The following is a 20,371-nucleotide window of genomic DNA, read 5'->3' as shown; positions in this document are numbered from 1 at the left end:
GCCCAGACCGGGAATCGAACCGTGACTTCCTGGTTCATAGGTGCATGCTCAACCACTGAGCCATACCGGCCGTGCTGGAAAGATTTTTAAAAAGATTTTTTTATTGATTTTTAGAGAGAGGAAGGAAGAGGGGGAGAAACATCGATGTGAGTGGAATATTCATCCACTGCTCTGCTGCATGCCCCCTACCTGGAATCGAACCAGCAACCTTTGGTTGCATCGGATGATGCCCAACCAACTGAGCCACACTGTCTAGGGCTGGAAACTTTTTACACCAAAATAGTTACATGGCTGGCTCTCTCACTTTATATATTTTGCATAAATATCACCTTTATCAGAGAAGCCTTCCCTGACCACTCTAAAATAACAGCAGCAAATACTTATTTTCCTCATGCATCATTTCCTATCCCCTGGTCTGCTTTATTTTCATTTCAAATTTGTCAACATCTAATATATTGACTTGTCATCTCTTCCTGACCCCCAACACACACACTTGGGTAAAAGCTCCCTGAGAATAGGAACTTTGGATGTTTTGTTCCCCCGCCCCTGCCCTAAAACTTGGTTATGATCACTGCTATATCCCAAGCACCTAGAAAAGTCTCTATCACATAATAAACACTTGCTGAATGTTTATGGGATGAATGAATAAATTTAACACTTTTCCACAAGATGACTTTTTCTCCCCTCTTTTAAAAAATTTTTTCAATTACAGTTGACATTTAATATTATACTAGTTTTAGGTATACAGCTTAGTAGTTAGACATTTATATGACTTATGAAGTATCCCCCCATAAATCTAGTACCCATACATACTTATAACAATACTAGAGGCCCGTTGCAGGAAGATTCCTGCAATAGGGCTTCCTGTGGTGGTCTGCTTCCCTCCCTTCTCCGCCGGCCTGCCTGCTTCCCTCCCTTCTCCCCCGCCCCACTTGCTTGCTTCTCCGCAGCTTCGCTCCCTTCTGCAACCCTTGGCTTCCTTCTACTCTGTCTTTAGTCTTCACTCTACTCCTGGATATGCAAATTAACCGCCATCTTGGTTGGGTTAATTTGCATACTTGCGCCTGATTGGCTTGTGGGCGTGACTTGTGGGTGTAGCGGAGGTACAGTCACTTTGCATATTACTCTTTTATTAGATAGGATTATTGACTAGAGGCCTGGTGCATGAAATTCATGCATGAGTAGGGTCCCTAGCCCTGGCGGATCAGGGCCTTCCAGCTGCCAGCTGGAGCCTTCCTTCCAGCTGCTGGCAGGGGCCTTTCTTCGTTTCATGCCGCCCCCCTGGTGGTCAGTGCACATCATAGCGAGTGATTGAACTCCCAGTTGAACTCTCAAAGGGACACTTTGCATATTAGCCTTTTATATATATAGATATATATAGATTATATTACCTATGCTGAACTCTCCATCCTCGTGACTATTTTATAACTGCCTATTTGTACTTGTTTATTTATTTTTGTTTGTTTGAATTCTCACCTGAGGGGTATTTTCATTGATTTTTAGAGAGAAGAAGGGAGAGTGAGAGAAACATCTATCAGTTGCCTCTCGTTCTTGCTCCAACTGGGCATTGAATCTGCATCTTAGTTATGTGCCTTAGTTATGTGACTGGGAGTCAAACCCGAAACCTTTTGGTGTACAGGACAACAGTCCAACCAACCAAGCTACCTGGCCAGAGTGACTGTTTGAATTTTAATAGAACTCTAGTGAGGCCAAGGAATTGATGGGTTTATTAATGCCATCAGCAGAAACCCTGCAGTTTCTCATCAGAATAGGAAAATAGTGGCTTGGTAGTACTCTTTTTTGTAATACAATGAGTCCCTAAAGCTCCTCTGGGAGTTTTGATAACTTTTAGGAATGTGTGATCTATGTGAATTTTTACTACTCTGTCCTGACAGCCTGAATGGTATTCATTTGGTAACTTAATCACATGCAAGAGATTTGTTTAAGGTTGCTAAGAATAGTAGACTAATTGGAAAAGCTTTAAGCACATGAGAATTCACTCTACTTTATATTCTTTGGCCTCTCAGTATGAGTTGGTTTTGACTTAGTTTTGTTGAACTTCTAATAATGCATGCTGTGGATTACATGTGCATTGTTTAGACTTCAGTACATTTGGCAAATGACAGCATTACCAGATATTACCTGGGAGTTGCTAAGTTAAATTTCCTAGGATCACACATTTGGTCTTCTGACCAGTCAAAAATATGCTAGGGAGCCCTAGCCAGTTTGGCTTAATGGTGGATAGAGCATCGGCCCACAGACTGAAGGATCCCAGGTTCGATACAGGTCAAGGGCACTTACCTCAGTTGCAGGCTCGATCCCTGTCCGGGTCAGGGTGTGTGCAGGAGACAACCAATTGATGTGTTTCTCTCTGTCTCTCCCTTCCACTTTCTCTAAAAATCAACAGAAAAATATCCTAGGTTGAGGATTAACAACAACAAAAAATATGCTAGGGAGTGGGGCATGCCAGAGTACATTGTGGTATCCTTCTTAAAATAAAGCAACTTGGCTTGTCTGTGATGAGGGGAAAGATAATTTCTTATTTGGCATGTCTTTCCATAATATGTGATACTCATTGGGAAAAATGAACTCAGATCAAGAGTACATTTCTCCCTTTGGCCCAGATGTGTGTTAAGTACTATATATAAATATCTTATGGATGCTACTGTGGGTGTTTTTTGTTTGTTTTTAGCTTTCCCTTCATTCCTCTTTGGGTGACATTTATTAAGCAATGTAATTTTAACAGATATTTGAGTGCCTACTGGTTGCTAAGCATAGTAGCAAACTCTGGGGAAACAGTAAACAAAGAATTTCTTTCCCCACACTGCTGGTCGGTTGGTACTATAATGGTTGGCGGTATTACGAGGCCCACTTTTCAAATGAGGAAACAGAGGCAAAGTGCTACATTGCCCAAGCAGACTGGCTCCGAGTCCTCACTGGACTGAAATGCCTAAGGAGGAATTTAGCTTAGAAGATTACTTCCTCAGGAAGTCTTTACCATCACCCATGCCTCCTCCATCCTGCCCTGTCCCAATCAGGACCACATTAAATCTTTGTTCTATGTTCCTAACAGTGCCTTTTGCATACCCTTTCTAAACATCACCTCTTTTATAATCTTTTGTTTTATGTCACTGTTCTCCACTAGACCTCACTGTGAGGACAAACTGAGTTTTACCACATATAAAGCACTTGCAACAGTGAGTGCCTGACACATAGGAAGGACTCTATGCATTAGTCATTTTTTTGTACCTATTTTTTATTTTGTTCAGTTACCCGTTGGCAGGTTTGTATTTTGAACACAAATTTGGCATGTTTCTACTACATCATAGCCTAACTTGATCAGATGCTAAGAATAGTGGAAATAGAATTCTGAAAAATAAGTGTGACATTTTTTACAATTTAATTCTGTTAGCATCTACACTAAGAAACTGTCAGAATTGTAATGTTTTACATAGCTTTGAAAATTTAAAAAACTAATTTTATTTCTGGGAATTGAAACCCTTAAAATTCTGTTTGCTTTAGCAGTATCACTTTGCCCCCATTTAGTCCCTATCACCAGTAGTGCAGTCAAAATGTCACATTGTTCTTGTCTAAGGTATTAATGAAAATCTTATCAGTAACATGATAACTAAAAGCTCTTAAATAACATTATGTATTTCTTTTTATAGACCATTTAATTTGGCAGAGCGGAAAGCTAGCGCCCATTCTGTAGTAGAATGTGATCATGTACGAAAAGAAGTCAGTGTACGAACTGGAGGATTGGCTGACAAGAGCTCAAGGAAAACATACACTTTTGATATGGTACTTCTTAAGATGCTGCTACTTCTCTGTTATTCACTAATGTAAAGTTATCCTAGTATACATATTTCCTCTAGGTTCTAGTGTACAAGGACAAATTTCAGTTGACTTATTATTGTCACTGGTTTCTAGTGAGCTGAATGAGTTAATATATTAAAAATAAAATTATTAAAGTGGTTAATTACTAATTTTTTAATTGAAGAAACGCTTTGATTTTTTAAAAAACTTCATTTTTATTGTTGACACTATTACAGATGTTCCCCCGTACCCCCCTTGCCTACCTTCAGCTTGATTTTTTTCCTTTATAGGTTTTTGGTGCATCTACTAAACAAATAGATGTTTATCGAAGTATTGTTTGTCCAATTCTGGATGAAGTTATTATGGGCTATAATTGCACTATCTTTGCGTGAGTGAAACATTATTTTTCAAATTGTTGAAAAGGTTTAGATGTATATGTTTGGTTTTTATTTAACATTTTTGTTAATCTTGACAGATATGGCCAAACTGGCACTGGAAAAACCTTTACAATGGAAGGGGAAAGGTCACCTAATGAAGAGTATACTTGGGAGGAGGTATTTGTTGCTTATAACAGACTCTGTCTCTAAAGTAGCTGAAATATAACTGAATAAAACTTTGTTTAAGGACTTTGTCTTCAAATAGAGAAAGAGTACCCATGTTAAGTGGGAATTTAGGATTAACTACTACTCTAGTAAAATTAAAGTATATGGTATGGCTTCTGTTTAAGAAACATATTGTCTCATTGGGAGAGACTAGGCCAGTGGTCGGAAACCGCGGCTCGCGAGCCACATGTGGCTCTTTGGCCCCTTGAGTGTGGCTCTTCCACAAAATACCACGGTCTGGTCGAGTCTATTTTGAAGAAGTGGCGTTAGAAGAAGTTTAAGTTTAAAAAATTTGGCTCTCAAAAGAAATTTCAATCGTTGTACTGTTGATATTTGGCTCTGTTGACTAATGAGTTTGCCGACCACTGGACTAGGACAATACATATAGTACAGTTAAGTGCTAAGAGAGGAGGCAGAATAGTTGGAGCAGAATATTGTGGAAAAGTGAAATGTGAGTGTGGCTTGAAGGGGAAGACCTTGCAACGAGGTAATGAATCTCATAAAGTTAAAATAGCAAGGGCAGTATGGTACTTTATTAATGATCACCTTATGTGTTCAAGAAATTAAGATTACTGCATTGTTGAATATAGTAGAGAACAAATAGTACATTTCACAATGATTTTCACCAAATGTTTCAATTGATTTAATGACTAAGTCAGTTTTCAAATTATTAACATTTAGGTAGGTCCTTTTTTCCTAGAGGTTAGTTGAGGCATTAACTTAATATATACATGGAATTGTAACTGTAGGTGATATGGAATAGGCTTAAGGCACAATTTCAAAATTTAGGGATTCTTAACAATTGTGTTAAGGATACTTAAACATTTGAGAAACAATCCTGTTATATGTCAGAATTAGGGAATATACTTTTAATGGGCCCTTTTTTCTGATTAAAATGGTAATGTAATATATTTATGAGAAAAGTTGGAAAAGATTATTGAACTTGGCTTTATAAGCAGCTCAGTTCAGTTGGTTTTTTTGTAATGCTCAGGCATAAAGTATCTGGGAGGCATGGCAGATTAGTGAAAGGTATGAAGAATAATTACTCTTAAATAGACTGTAAATGACTTGGCTTTTCTAACATTAGGTTAGCTTTTTTTTTTTTTAACAGTTTTAATTCCACAGTAAATTCCATTCTTTATTTTAGTCCTTATTAATATTATAATTTCAGGATCCTTTGGCTGGTATAATTCCACGTACTCTTCATCAGATCTTTGAGAAACTTACTGCTAATGGTACTGAATTTTCAGTCAAAGTGTCTCTGTTGGAAATCTATAATGAAGAACTTTTTGATCTCCTTAATCCATCTTCTGATGTTTCTGAGAGACTACAGATGTTTGATGATCCACGTAACAAGGTAACTCAGTCTTTGAGAATGAAATATCTGCAAATTTTAATGTGTGATGCTTTGAGAAGTGTGTGTGTGTTAACAAATCTAATGGGTGCTTTTTAAAAATATTCTGTCAGAGAGGAGTGATAATCAAAGGTTTAGAAGAAATTACAGTACACAACAAGGATGAAGTTTATCAAATTTTGGAGAAGGGAGCAGCAAAAAGGACAACTGCAGCAACATTAATGAATGCATACTCTAGGTAAGAAAGCCATTGTCTTCCTCATGCTCCATTTTCTTTTTAGGAAAAATTACAAACTTGGGGGAAGTCAAATTGGGGTGGGTCAAAGTATGTGAATCACATACCTAGATTTTATGTTAGATTGCATGCCTTAGTAATTGGTTTGAGATTTATAGGGAAGCACCAATATTGGAAGAATGCTGAAAGGAGAAGAAAGACAAGTTGAACTAGAGCGGAAGCATTAAACTATTTTAAAGTAGATTTTTTTAAGCTGCTAAATGAAATTGTACATGGGAGCCCTGATTAAAATATTTCTGCTATAGTTGAATTTGGGATGGAATTCTCAGAGGCTTATATCTTCAGCCTTAAGAAGGTTTACTCTGAGCACATTTCTGAAGCCACTATGTATATTTAGAACATAGTTTGAAAAACCTTGGTTTGAGGAAGGATTAGAAGAAAGTCAAATGACTATTTTATTTTTTTCAACTTTATTTAGGCGTGATTAACAAATTTGTATATATTTAGGTTATACAACATAATTTTTTTTTCAAACGGCTTCTTGTTAATGTAGGAAGATGGATGATCACTAACTGACTTTCAAGGGGACAAAAGGCCATATTTGATAGCGCCCTCTATAGGATAAATCCCAAATTCTACAAATGCAGTTTACCAAGTTAGAAGTGAGTTTTTTCCTGTTGGTTTTTGAAGGAAACATCAGACTGTAATTGGAAGAGTTGTGGGTTGGGAATTAGGTATTTGTGTTTAGTTCCAGTTCTGTAGTTAAATATGTGACTTTGGGTAAATAAGTGAACTTATCTGAATATCTGTTTCCTTGAGCTACAAAATGACTAGATCTCTTATTTCTTTGCTCCCTTATTGAATATTTCTACAGTTATAACTGCAATTTTATAAGCAATTATAATTGCAACTTTATAAAAATATGTATGCATTTAAAGAAAAAAAACATGAAAGTAATTAAAATCCTAATTTTACATTTTCCTATAATAGCTTTCCATTTTTAAAACATAAGCTATAAATCAATCATAAAATGAAATTTCCATTCTGATTGGCTTGTAACTTAATTTTATATAGAATTTGGAGGAATGAATTTATGACTAAGTAAAATTTCCTTTCTCAGAAAATTTTTGTCTAAAACATAAAATTCTTATTATTTTGTTCCCTGGCTGGTGTGGTTCAGTTGGTTGAACATCATCCCATGTGATTCCTGGTCAGAGCACATACCTGGGTTGCAGGTTTGGTCCCTGGATGGGGCATGTGCAGGAGACTGCTGATCTATGTTTCTCTCCCTCTTCTTTCCTCTCTCTAAAAACAAAAAAAAATCAATAAAACCATATTTCAAAATTTGTATTATTTTATAAATTTGTATAATTTGGGCCTCCTTTTTAAAAAATATGTAGATTGGAGTAAAGATCTCTTTTTATGAATGTATATGATAAAAAGAAGACAATTAAAATTTCCAAAAGAGAGTTGATGTATGTGCTTAATTGCAATAATTACACAATGTTAGATTAGGAATGGATAAATAATGGTAGAAAAACATGAAATGTATATTATGATTTAGATTTACAGTTTTTGTTTATACTAGAGGCCTGGTATACGAATTCGTGCATGGGTGTGTGTGTGTGTGTGTGTGTGTGTGTGTGTGTGTGTGTTCCTCAGCCCAGCCTGCACCCTCTTGCAATCCAAGACTGCTGGCTCCTAACCACATGCCTGCCTGATTACCCCTAACCACTCTGCCTGCCTGATCACCCCTAACCGCCTCTGCCTCGGCCCCCCGCCATGGCGGCTTCATCCACAATGATGTCCAGAAGGTCGTTCGGCTGTCTGGTCTAATTAGCATATTACGCTTTTATTATTATAGATTGTGCCTATCCCCTTTTCGGTAATTTTAAATAATTTAAGTTTTGTAAAAATGGTATTTACTGTAAAAATTTTTCAAGTAACAAGAAAAGTCCAAATAAGAAAATTACCGTATTTCCCACCATCAGTGACATTAACAAACAATGATGTTTCCAAATGTCATTGATACAGAAAGGAAAGATGTCTTTGGGTGCCTTATATAGTCATTAGTTACATAACAGCATTTGGTTATTGGTAGACTGCGTATGTGACAGTGGTCCCATAGTGATCTGAAAAATTCCTGTCATGTAGTGACATCATAACTGTCAACAGTGTAGAATTAAAGCATTACTTACATATTTCTGGTAATTCTGGTATAAACAAACCTGTGCTTCCAGTCGTATAAAAGTATAGCACATTCAATTACGGTAGAGACTATACCATTTAGATTTGTGTAAGTACACTCTGTGATGTTTGCATAACAATGAATTGCCTAATGACGCATTTCTCAGAACTTATTCCTGTTATTAAGCTGTGCACGACTGTATAATTTTTGTATCCCTCAGATAAAAGCCAAATGTCAATATATAGCATAAGATATACTTTGGAACACTTTATAATCTAACAGTGATTATCTTGTAGTGTTTTGGTAGTCACTGCTACTTACTATTTCTGCTGTTCAGGGAAAGGAATTACCTTTCTGATAACATTCTCAAAGCAGAGCAATGAACTTTTATAGCAGTTGACACTGGGGGAGTAATCTGATGGCTTGCCTGGGGCTGTTTGAATTTATGGTAATGATATATGTCAGATGGTTCTTATGAATAGGAAGATTGATTGCAAGCCTTCCCCTCTGACACATCAGGCAACTGTCCCCAACCCTACCTAACATCCAGCTTTCAGAGGTGCCTGGGGATTCTAGTTCCTGAGTCTTTTAAGATGTTTTCAAGTAGCTTCTTATTGTATTCTACAGGCAGTAGGTACAAGAAAGCAAAAACCTCCTGTGAGATACTATCTTTCTTTTTTTTAAAAAAATATATTTTATTGATTTTTTACAGAGAAGAAGGGAGAGGGATAGAGAGTTAGAAACATCGATGAGAGAGAAACATCAATCAGCTGTCTCTTGCACACTTCCTACTGGGTATGTGCCCGCAACCAAAGTATATGCCCTTGACTGGAATCGAACCTGGGACCCTTGAGTCAGCAGGCTGACGCTCTATCCACTGAGCCAAACTGGTTAGGGCTATCTTTCTTTTTTTATTTATTGGTTTTGAGACAGAGAGAGAAAGAGGGGAGGAGAGAGAGAGAGAGAGAGAGAGAGAGAGAGAGAGAGAGAGAGAGAGAGAAAGAGGGGAGGAGAGAGAGAGAGAGAGAGAGAGAGAGAGAGAGAGAGAGAGAGAAATATTGAGTTGTTCCACTTATTTATACACTCATTGGTTGATCCTTGTATGTGCCCTGACAGGGATTGAACCTGCAACCTTGCCACATCCAGATGATGCTCAACCAACTGAGCTACTCTGCCAGGGCAGATACTATCTTTCTTTACTTTTGTGGATTTAGATCTTTCTTTGCTGTTTTTAATATTTTATAGAAAGCAAATAATATTTTGTATTATAATGACTGGGTAACTTGATCTTTTCTAGTCGTTCCCACTCAGTTTTCTCTGTTACAATACATATGAAAGAAACTACAATTGATGGAGAGGAGCTTGTTAAAATTGGAAAGTTGAACTTGGTAAGCATCTACCTTAATACCACTGTTTCATTCTTGTGTTTTTATTCCAGCTTTATTGACAAATAAAATTACGTATTTAAAGTGGACAGTGTGATGATTTGATATACATATTCTTTGTAAAATGATTACCACAATCAAATTAACACATTCATTACCTCACATTATCATCATTATTATTATTATTATCATCATCATTATTTTGGTGACAAAACTTAGGATCTACTCCCAGCAAATTTCAGTATAGTATTATTAACTGTACTAGTGTATATCAGAACTTACCTTAACACTGAAGGTCTTTACCCTTTGACCAGCATCTTCTCCCTATCTTCCTGACCTCTCTGTTCCTGATAACCATTATTCTACTCTCCGTTTTTATGAGTTGGACTTTCTCCCCCTCCTCGCTGATTCCACATATAAGTGAGGTCATACAGTATTTGTCTTTTTGTCTTTCTCTGTCTGTTTTTTTTCAATTAGCATAATGTCCTCTAAGTTCCTCCATGTTGTTGTAAGTGGTAGAATTTTCTTTCTCATGGCTGAATAATATTTAATCGTGTGTATATACCACATCTTTATCTATTCATCCATTGACAGACACTTAGATTGTTTCCACATCTAGGCTATTCTGAATAATGCAATGGACATGAGAGTGCAGATATCTCTTTGAGATACTGATTTCATTACCTTAAGATATTTACCCAGAAGTGGGATTGGTAGTTCTCTTCTATTACTTTATTCTTGATCCCTTCAGAGAGCGGCCTGAAATTTTATACTTCTAGACAATATTTTTATAGTCACTGGGTTATTAGCTTTGTAGTGGGTTGTTATTATTATAGAAAACTTACTTTGCTGGTTATTTAATATATTATGTATAATATGAGAATGAACATCTTTGAGTCCAAATCTAATAGAATGACAACCTATTTTTTTTTTTTAATTCAAGGTTGATCTTGCAGGAAGTGAAAACATTGGCCGTTCTGGAGCAGTGGATAAGAGAGCTCGGGAAGCTGGAAATATCAACCAATCCCTGTTGACTTTGGGAAGAGTTATTACTGCTCTTGTAGAAAGAACACCTCATGTTCCTTACCGAGAATCTAAACTAACCAGAATCCTCCAGGATTCTCTTGGGGGACGTACAAGAACATCTATAATTGCTACAATTTCTCCTGCATCTCTTAATCTTGAGGTAAGCTCTTTGAACAGTATCTGCCAGTGTAGTAGCTGTAATTCTTATTTAGCTATCACATTATTTTATTTTATTTATTCTTTTTTTAAATGTTTTTATTGATTTTTTTTTTTTTTTTAAGAGAGTGAGGAAGGAAGAGGGAGAGAGAGATAGAAACATCTATGAGAGAGAAACATCGACTGGCTGCCTCCTGCATGCCCCGTATTGGGGATTGAACCTGCAACCCAGGCATGTGCTCTGGCCAGGGATCAAAACAGTGACCGCTTGGTGCATGGGTCAATGCTCAATCACTGAGCCACATCAGCCAGGCTCTTTATTTATTTATTTATTTATTATTTTTTAATTTTCTTAGAGAGAAACATCAATCGGCTGCCTCCCATACACACCCTTACTGGGTATTGAACCTGCAACCTAGGTATGTGCCCTGACCAGGAATTGAAACTGCAACCTTTTTGGTGCACGGGATGATGCTCCAATTAAACGAGCCACCTGGCCAGGGTGCTGTCTCGTTTTAAAAGTTCATCCATTGGCTGAATTAATTCTGTACTATAATAAAAAGACTCTGGACATTGCATATGGACACATTTAGGAGGACACCACTGAAAAAAATGTCTTTCTCCTTCCTGGCAGAGTTTTTAATCTTAAAAAGCCAGTTGCTTATTAGCTTTTTCCACACAGTCTTCAAAGAAAATTGCTGTGGTCATTAGCAGTATATGGTTACATGGGATATAGAGATTTAATTGAGGACTTAGAAGTTAAGTGAATGTTAGTGTTTAGACTGCTTAGAGAGCAGTGAAGGTGGGGTTGGGTGTGTTGGAATAGGTGGGAAAACCAAAAGAAGCAACAAAAATGGCAGAATTGACTCTTACTTTATTGTAATAATCATCTATTTTGAATGGAATTAGAAAAACTTTATAAGGTCTCTAACTCTCCTGTACTTAAAAAAATATTTTTATTGAGATATGATTCACATACCATAAAATTCACCCATTATTACTATGTTCACAGAGCTGTGCAATCATTACCAAAATCTAAGTTTAAAATATTTCATCACCCCAGTCTGCCCCAACTCCCAGCCTTTCGTTACTACTAATCTACTTTTCTTAATCTATAGATTTGCCTATCTGAATATTTCATATACATGGAATCATACAATAAGTGTTCTTTTGTGACCGGCTTCTTTCACTTACCATAATGTTTTCATTGTTCATATTGTAGCATGTATCAATACTTCATTTCTTTTGGTGGATGAGTAATATTCCATTACATGGTTATAGGACATTTTGTTTATTCATCAGTTGATTGAATTTAAAAAATTACTAGATCAAGTTATTATAAAGTTAAATACCCTAAACATTGAGGAGAAAGAAAAAAGATAGGGATGTTTTGAAAAATCTTTTTTTTAAAAGTTGGGTATAATAGTCTTAGTGGTAGATTTTCAGATTACCTATAACCATAAATTATTACTTATGAGTTATTTTATAGTACATATTAGGTAACAGAACTACATTCTCATAGTATCTTTAGTAATTGGCCTTTTCATCACAGGAAACTCTGAGTACATTGGAATATGCTCATAGAGCAAAGAACATACTGAATAAGCCTGAAGTTAACCAGAAACTAACCAAAAAAGCCCTTATTAAGGTAATTGTGCATTTTTTTGTGGAGTAATGTAATCTTGTTTGACAAATGTGAAAATAAGAAATTGCAATAATTATTAAAAGATTTGTTAAATTGCCTGTGGTAGGGCTTTTCATTTAATAATCTAAACTAAATACCTTGTATGTTAAAATATTTTTTCTAATGCTAACATGTTGACTTTTCCAGCTCTATTAAATCAGCAAAATTTAAAAATATTTACATTTAAAAAGTTTATTTATTTGTTTACAACTTAAGGGTAACATGTATAGTTACTATACATTAGGGTATAATTACATTTATGGCCAAGAGCAGTATTTTGTTGTGTAAATGTACCACAGCTTTTCTTTATCCACTCATCTACTGATGGGCACTTGGGCTGCTTCCAAATCTTGACTATTGTAAGTAACACTGCAAAGAACATAAGGTTGCAAATATTCTTTCAATTTAGTGTTTTGGGTTTCTTCAGATAAATTTCCAGAAGTGGAATCACTGGGTCATAAGGCAGTTTCATTTTTAATTTTTTGAGGGAACCCCATATGGCTTTCCACAGTGACTGCACCAATCTGCATTCCCACCAACAGTGCATGAAGGGCTCCCTTTTCCCCCCATCCTCACCATTATTTGTTTATTGATATTGATGATAGCCATTCTGACACATGTGAGGTGATATCTCATATCGACCATCTGTATATCCTCTTTGGAGAAGTGTGTATTTGGGTCCTTTTCATTTTATTTTTTTACTTTAAAATTTTTTTTTATTTCAGAGAGGGAGAGAGAGGGACAGATAGAAATATCAATGATGAGAGATAATCACTGATCTGCTGCCTCCTGTACACCCCCTACTGTGGGGATTGAGCCCACACCTGGGCAGGTGCCCTGACCAGGAATCTAAGTGTGATCTTTGGTTCATAGGTTGATACTAACCCACTGAGCCACACCAGCTGGACTAGGCCCATTTTCTAATTGGATTGTTTGAGTTTTTTATGGTTGTGGTTTGAAAGTTCTTCATATGTTCTAGATACTAGTCCATATCACAAACACGGTTTGTAATTATTTTCTAGTTTGTAGTTGTCTTCTCATCTTCATAAGGACTTTTGTAGAGCAAATGTTTTTGAATTCAGTGTGATTAATTTTTTCCTTTTATGGATTGTGCTTTTGGTGTCAGTTGTAAGAACTCTATGCCTAGCTCTAGATCCTGACGTTTTTTTCTTTTGAAATTTTTGTATCTCTACATTTCACATTTAAGTCCATAATTCATTTTGAATCGTCTTTTGATTAAGGTGTAAAACTTGGGTCAAGCTGCATATTTTTTATCTATTGGGTAGAGGGCCTTTTGGATTGCTTTAGCATCCTTTGTTGAAAAGGCTGTATTTTCTCATTTGAATTGATTTTGTACCTTTGTGAAAAATCAGTTGGGTATGTTTTTGTGGGTACATCTCTGGGCTGTATTCTATTCCATTGATTTATACGTCCCTCCACCAATATTACACATTGTAGCTGTGTAATAACTCTTGGAATCATGTAAACAGTTTAAAAATAAGTTTATGAAAGAAAACCTTTTTCTTTGTAAAGTATCTCAAAATTATCAGGCTCTGAGAAAAACTACATTGACTTTACATTTATTATTTTAAAAATATTAGGCTCTTTTACAAGTATTTATTTTATTTAGACACTTGAATTTTTGAACCCTAGTTATGTTAAATCTAAAAATATTTAATAGTAATTCTTTAATATGATAAAATATTCAGCCATTGTTTAAAATGTCAACTGTTTCAGTGTATATACTTTTAAAGTAGTTTGTTTTAAGGTCCAAGTAAGGCTTCCCTTTGTAATTTTTGGATTTATCTTTGGTTTCAATACATTGATTCTCCTTTCACCTTTTACTGCCCCTATAATTTATTTGTGGAAGTACCTGTATTTTTTGTCCTTGTAGTATCTTTTGACATGTTCTGTTCTTTGTATTTTTCTGCATATCTGGATCGTGAGGTTTCATAGATTCCAGTTTAATCTTATTTATGTATTTTTGGCAAAACTGTTTCTTAGGTGGTGGTATGTTCTCCTACCAGGAAGCACATAGTCTGCTTTTTTAAGGAATTGATGATATTCAATGAGTTGATCCATTAGTTCTTTAAGGGTTGTAAAATGGTAATTTTCTAATTCAATTTTTCTTAACTAATTGCTGGACTACCTCTATAATGAGGAACTTGCCCTCAGCTACCCTAGGGCAGTGGTCGGCAAACTCATTAGTCAACAGAGCCAAATATCAACAGTACAACGATAGAAATTTCTTTTGAGAGCCAAATTTTTTAAACTTAAACTTCTTCTAACGCCACTTCGTCAAAATAGACTCGCCAGGCCGTGGTATTTTGTGGAAGAGCCACAGTCAAGGGACCAAAGAGCCACATGTGGCTCGCGAGACGCAGTTTGCCAACCACTGCTCTAGGGTATACTTCTTATAGAAAGGCAGGAAAAATGCTTGATTCATTTCCTTTATTTGACAGTTTTGAGAATAATGCATTGATTTTTCTAGCTTGCTTTTTTTCTTTTCACCTGAGGATATGTTTTTTAATTGAAAAAAAAATTTTTTTTTAAGAGAAAGAGGGAGACAGGAGAGGGAGGGAGGGAAGAGGGAAGAGAGAGAGAGAAAGAGAGAGATTAGTTGCCTCTTGGACAGGGAATTGAACCCAAAACCTTTTGGTGTATGGGACAATGCTCCAACCAACTTAGCCACCTGGCCAGGGTGGTTTTCTAGCTTTCTTAATGTCATTATAAACTCATGGACTTAAAATTTTTGTGTTAATCCATTGTAGCTATTATCCGTTATCTCCATTTTGAAACCGAGAACCTCTACCCAAAGGGGAAGAAATGTGTGTATATAAAATTTGATGATAAAATTGTTTCTCCTTTGACCTATGGTAACTTCTCCAAGTGATTTCTTGAGCCCTTTTCATTATCTTAAGATTTTTTAGCGTCGTTTTTCTTTTGTTTGACAAAATGTTCTAGGTTCATCTTGAATGTTTCTTGCCCCAACTCTAGAGTCAGATAGTTCTCTAAAAAATCCTGATGTGTGTTTTTTTTAGTGTGAAATGCCACTTGAAGACCAACCTGGGTACTGGAGGTTGTGTGGTGTTTTTTTCAGAAACCCATATTGTTATAATGAATAAATTTAAAGGCTCTTTGAAAGCTGTTGAAAGACTATTCTGTACAGGTTAATATTGAATGAAAAGTATGGCTATTATTTTTTATCATACATTTTTATGATTTAAAAAAGATAAAGGGCTAACTTTTTATATTTTTTATATCATCCCCAAACCAAATTTTAAAAAAGGTTGTTCTATATTGACACCTTCAATATTCTTCTTGTGTAGGAATATACAGAAGAGATAGAGCGTCTGAAACGAGATCTTACTGCAGCCCGTGAAAAAAATGGGGTGTACATTTCTGAAGAGAATTTTAGGTAAGCCATTAGCTATGGAAATTAATTTCCAAGAATAAGTATTTTCTGATAACAGGCTGTTGGAAGTAAAATTTACTTATTTGACAGTAAATAAAATCTTTATTTGTTCTTTTTACAATGCTTGTTTTTCTTTTGATATTAACAAGTACTTATGAAACAGTTTAACAAGATTGTATATTAACTTTTTTTCCCCATTTATTTAGAGACAGTGGAAGGGAGGAGAGAGAGACACCTGGGGTAGGGCACGAACCTGAAATCCAGGCACATGCCCTTAACTGGGAATCCGACCTGTGTGAAGGCCTGCGCTCTACCACTGAGCCACACCGGCCAGGGCTATTTTTTATTTTTTAAATAATTACAGATTCACATGAAATTATAAGAAGAGTACAAAGAGGTCCCATGTATTTTTCCATCCAGTTTCCGCAATTGATTACCTCTTAAGTAACTTTACTACATTATCAAAACTAGGAAATTGATATTGGTACAGTGTATGTGTATAAATCTATCATTTTTTCAAGTTTGTATATTTGTGTAGTTCAGAACTATCATCTCAAAGATCTCCCTTTTGCTGACCCTTTATATTCATATCCACGTTCTTCTCTGCTGATCCCTAACCTCCGGCAACCACTAATCTGTTCACTTTTTTTAAAGCCCTGGAGTAGTTTGTTCAAAGTAAAGTTAATCAGAAGACTGTTAGCACATACCTTGGTTGTAGGTTTGATCCTACACCCAAGGTAGGTTCGACCTTGATGGTTGGGGCACATGTAGGAGGCAGCCAATCTCTCTCTTTCTCTTTCTCTCTTCCACCTCCCCGACTCTCTCTTAAAAAAAAAAATCAATGGAAAAATATCCTTGGGTGAGGATGAACAACAATAAAAAAGACTGTTAGAACTAATTCTCCTTTTGTACCTCAGTTCTAACTTTTCCTTTAATGAACAATATCTCCAGGTAATAATTTGAGGAAATTTGTACTCACAAAAGAATCTGTGCCATTTAGCACAATGTGGAATAGAAAATTGTTGGTAGTTATGAAGGAACAGGAAGATAAAGAATACAAAAGACAGCATTCACTTCTGAAACTTGCTAATGCTCAAGAAATCAGAGACCCATTAAAGTAGACCAGAATTATCTGGTCCAAAATGATGTCAGTAGTGCTGAGGCTGAGGATCTGCTCTAGAGAATAATCCTTTGCTCTCCTGAGGATTTCTGTGGTGGTTTGATAGTGACATGTGTGTTGTGGTATATTTGGGTATAGTAGGCAGTGAGAGGTGTAATTGCTCTGTCATACTTTAATTCTGTTCTCCAGTTTTGTGTCCTGTTTATGCTCCATATTCCTGATTTCAGACACTTAGGTTGTATTCCCCCCCTATCTCTTTTTTATGTGAGTTGTATTCCTCTGTTAGCTTCATTGCTTCTCAAATTTTATATACACACATTTCTTCCCCTATGGGTAGGGATTCTCGGTTTCAAAATGGAGATAACAGGAAAACAATTATTAAACAAGGACAAAGAATATATTCATTTTTTGCAATTTGTGTGTATTGCTTATTGGCACCTAGGCATCATTTTCATGATAGTGACAAATGGCAAAGCTGATGTGTAACTGCCACAATTGTGTTAGAATAAATTGTTTAGGAATTAGGAAAAAAATGCTAATTGTTAAATTCATATTAAACTTTATTTCAGAGCCATGAATGGAAAACTAACTGTTCAAGAAGACCAGATTGTAGAATTGATTGAAAAAATTGGTGCCCTTGAGGAGGAGCTAAGTAGGGTAAGCATTCCAAACAATATTGGATATTATGTAAAAAGCAAATATTTAAAGAAAATTTCAGAATGTGAGGGATCTATATTTTTTAAGATTTTTTTCAGTATATGGGGCTGACCCATATACTGAAAATAAATTGTATCATAATTTTGTCACAATTGTAATGAAGAAACATAAATGTTAAGAGAGAATCATTGATCGGCTGCCTCCTGCATGTCTCCTACTGGGGATCGAGCCCACAACCCAGGCATGTGCCTTTGACTGGACATGTGCTCTCTCTCTCCCTCTCCCTTCCTCTCTGAAATCAATAAAAATATATATTAAAAAAATAGTGAATGCTGAGACTTTTTCATTAATGTGTTTATCAGATGAGGGAATGGGATGTTGGGAGAAAACAGATGTTAAATAACTTAGATATAAAGACCTGATCCTTTTGTGCCCGCCTCACATTGGCAGTGTTGGATAAATCCCGAAGAATTAATACCACCACACTAGACCTGTTTTATTTGTTTTTATTTTTTTTTAATATATTTTTATTGATTTTTTACAGAGAGGAAGGAAGAGTGATAGATAGTCAGAAACATCGATGAGAGAGAAACATCGATCAGCTGCCTCCTGCACACCTCCTACTGGGGATGTGCCCACAACCAAGTTACATGCCCTTGACCGGAATCGAACCTGGGACCTTTTAGTCCGCAGGCTGACGCTCTATCCACTGAGCCAAACCGGTTTTGGCTTTATTTGTTTTTAATTAACTTACAGGAAGAAACCAGATGCCATATAAAATGTACTAACCTACCTGGTAACTTACAACTTGTTACAATTTTGCATAGAAATAATTTGGTTCTTCTAATATTATATTATGAACCAGCTAGGTGTCTCACCAATCAGTTCAGCACTTTTAATTCTTTAAAAAATGTTTAATGTATTATATTTAGGTTACAGAATTATTCATGGATAATAAAAATGAACTTGATCAGTGTAAATCTGACCTGCAAAATAAGACACAGGAACTTAAAACCACTCAAAAACATTTACAAGAAACTAAATTACAGCTTGTTAAAGAAGAGTATGTGTCGTCAGTTTTGGAAAGCACTGAGAAGAAACTTCATGATACTGCCAGCAAGGTTTGTCCTTTGTTTTGATTGTATTTGCATTGAAGGAATTAGCGAATGGGTAGAAGTAAATTTGCTGTCTGTAGCATTAATTGTGAAATTCTATTATTCACCCCAAATTCACATTTCTGTTAATTTTAAAAAATGTTATTTTATTTCATCTAAATTTTCTTCATTGGAGATGCTAGATTAAGGAAAAAGCTTCCAGAAGTTTTGAAAATAGAACATGATTTTAATATTCCTTATGGACATTTAAAATAACGATGTAATACTTTTTTCCTATGGTCATGATTGGAGTTAATCAGTAATCAAGATTTTAGGACCTTCTAATGATGGAAGTTGTTGAAAGTTTTTAATTTTTTATTAGGTATATTTTTGAGGAAATAAGAACACATAATATGCAAAAAACTTGTAGGGCAGTCTAATTACTATAATTGGCAAAATCAGTTTTCCTTGTCTAGATGGCTAGGAAGGGGAAATAAACATTCTTAGGTAAATTAGCGTGAGTTTAAAAATTTCTTCTGATGCAATATATAAAACTTTCAAGTTCTCAATGCGAGCACTCCTTATGTAGCACAGATACTTTTGTAGACGGCTTTTGTCAGATCCATCTTATCAACATTTATTTTTTAAAAATAATATATAGTTGCTTGACACAGTTGAAGAAACTACAAAAGATGTATCTGGTCTCCATTCCAAACTGGATCGTAAGAAGGCAGTTGATGAGCACAATGCAGAAGCTCAGGATATTTTTGGCAAAAATCTGAATAGCTTGTTTAATAATATGAAAGAATTAATAAGGGATGGCAGCTCAAAACAAAAGACCATGCTGGAAGTTCACAAGACCTTGTTTGGTAAGTTCAAGCATTTCTAATGATTCTAATCGCTGTGTGTTTAGTGGGAGACTAATTTCAAAACGGATAGTTTAAAATAAAAAAATTCAGGTGACAGTGTCACTAGTTCTTCCAGTGCACACACTATGTTCAGACTAGAAATTAATACTTCCATTGCCTTCAAATGAAAACAAATCTTACTTGGGTTGTTTTTTCCTGTTTTCTATAAAATAACATGTTTATTAAACAATAACTAAATGTATAAACTTTTAGAAGTAAAAGTCCTTTTAACCTTGACCCTGTCTCATTCTCTATAGACACTGCTTTTAAATTTCTTGAGTTTCTCGAAATTTTCTGTACATAAACATTTTGCATCTTTTTTCTTTTGAGAATATACATCTTGAAAGTTTGCTGTATTATCAGAATATGTATATGTATCATTTTAACCCAAACCATTGTTGTTATCTTCATAGGGTTGGGAAGGGGGGATGGGCACAAACCTCCTAAGTATTAGTTTATTTATTATGGAAGTATTATCCTCATTATAGAAAATTTGGGAGATGCAGAAATGTAAAAATTGTTTAAATCACCTAGAGCAGCCGTGGGCAAACTACGGCCCCGGCCCGTTCGGCTGTTCTATCCAGCCCGTGGAGCTGAAAGAGCGGAGGGTTCTCTTGCTCTCCCCTCCGCTCCTTCACCAGCAGCAGCGTTAACATGGCAACGTCGGGAAACACAGCCGCAGCTCCTTCTTCTGAGTGGGCGGATTTATATCCACCCATTCAGTAGAAGGA

The 20,371-nt window shown here is 35.8% G+C and overlaps 1 protein-coding gene across 1 annotated transcript in view; it reads left to right on the top strand.

The window, feature by feature from the left end:
- Window positions 1-20,371, top strand: part of KIF11 (kinesin family member 11) — a 45,792-nt gene that overhangs the window by 4,178 nt on the left and 21,243 nt on the right. Inside the window, exons 2-13 of the mRNA XM_080640814.1 lie at window positions 3,669-3,801; window positions 4,107-4,204; window positions 4,292-4,370; window positions 5,590-5,775; window positions 5,886-6,010; window positions 9,493-9,583; window positions 10,524-10,766; window positions 12,315-12,410; window positions 15,776-15,864; window positions 17,551-17,638; window positions 18,571-18,759; window positions 19,394-19,601. Coding sequence (XP_080496940.1) covers window positions 3,669-3,801; window positions 4,107-4,204; window positions 4,292-4,370; window positions 5,590-5,775; window positions 5,886-6,010; window positions 9,493-9,583; window positions 10,524-10,766; window positions 12,315-12,410; window positions 15,776-15,864; window positions 17,551-17,638; window positions 18,571-18,759; window positions 19,394-19,601 — 1,625 coding nt within the window. The remainder of the gene's footprint in view (window positions 1-3,668; window positions 3,802-4,106; window positions 4,205-4,291; window positions 4,371-5,589; window positions 5,776-5,885; window positions 6,011-9,492; window positions 9,584-10,523; window positions 10,767-12,314; window positions 12,411-15,775; window positions 15,865-17,550; window positions 17,639-18,570; window positions 18,760-19,393; window positions 19,602-20,371) is intronic.

The sequence above is a fragment of the Plecotus auritus genome, assembly GCF_963455305.1.
Source record: "Plecotus auritus genome assembly, chromosome: 9".
NCBI lineage: Eukaryota > Metazoa > Chordata > Mammalia > Chiroptera > Vespertilionidae > Plecotus > Plecotus auritus.
Note: the sequence above shows the minus strand (reverse complement) of the source record. Positions and strands in the feature narration are given on the sequence as shown.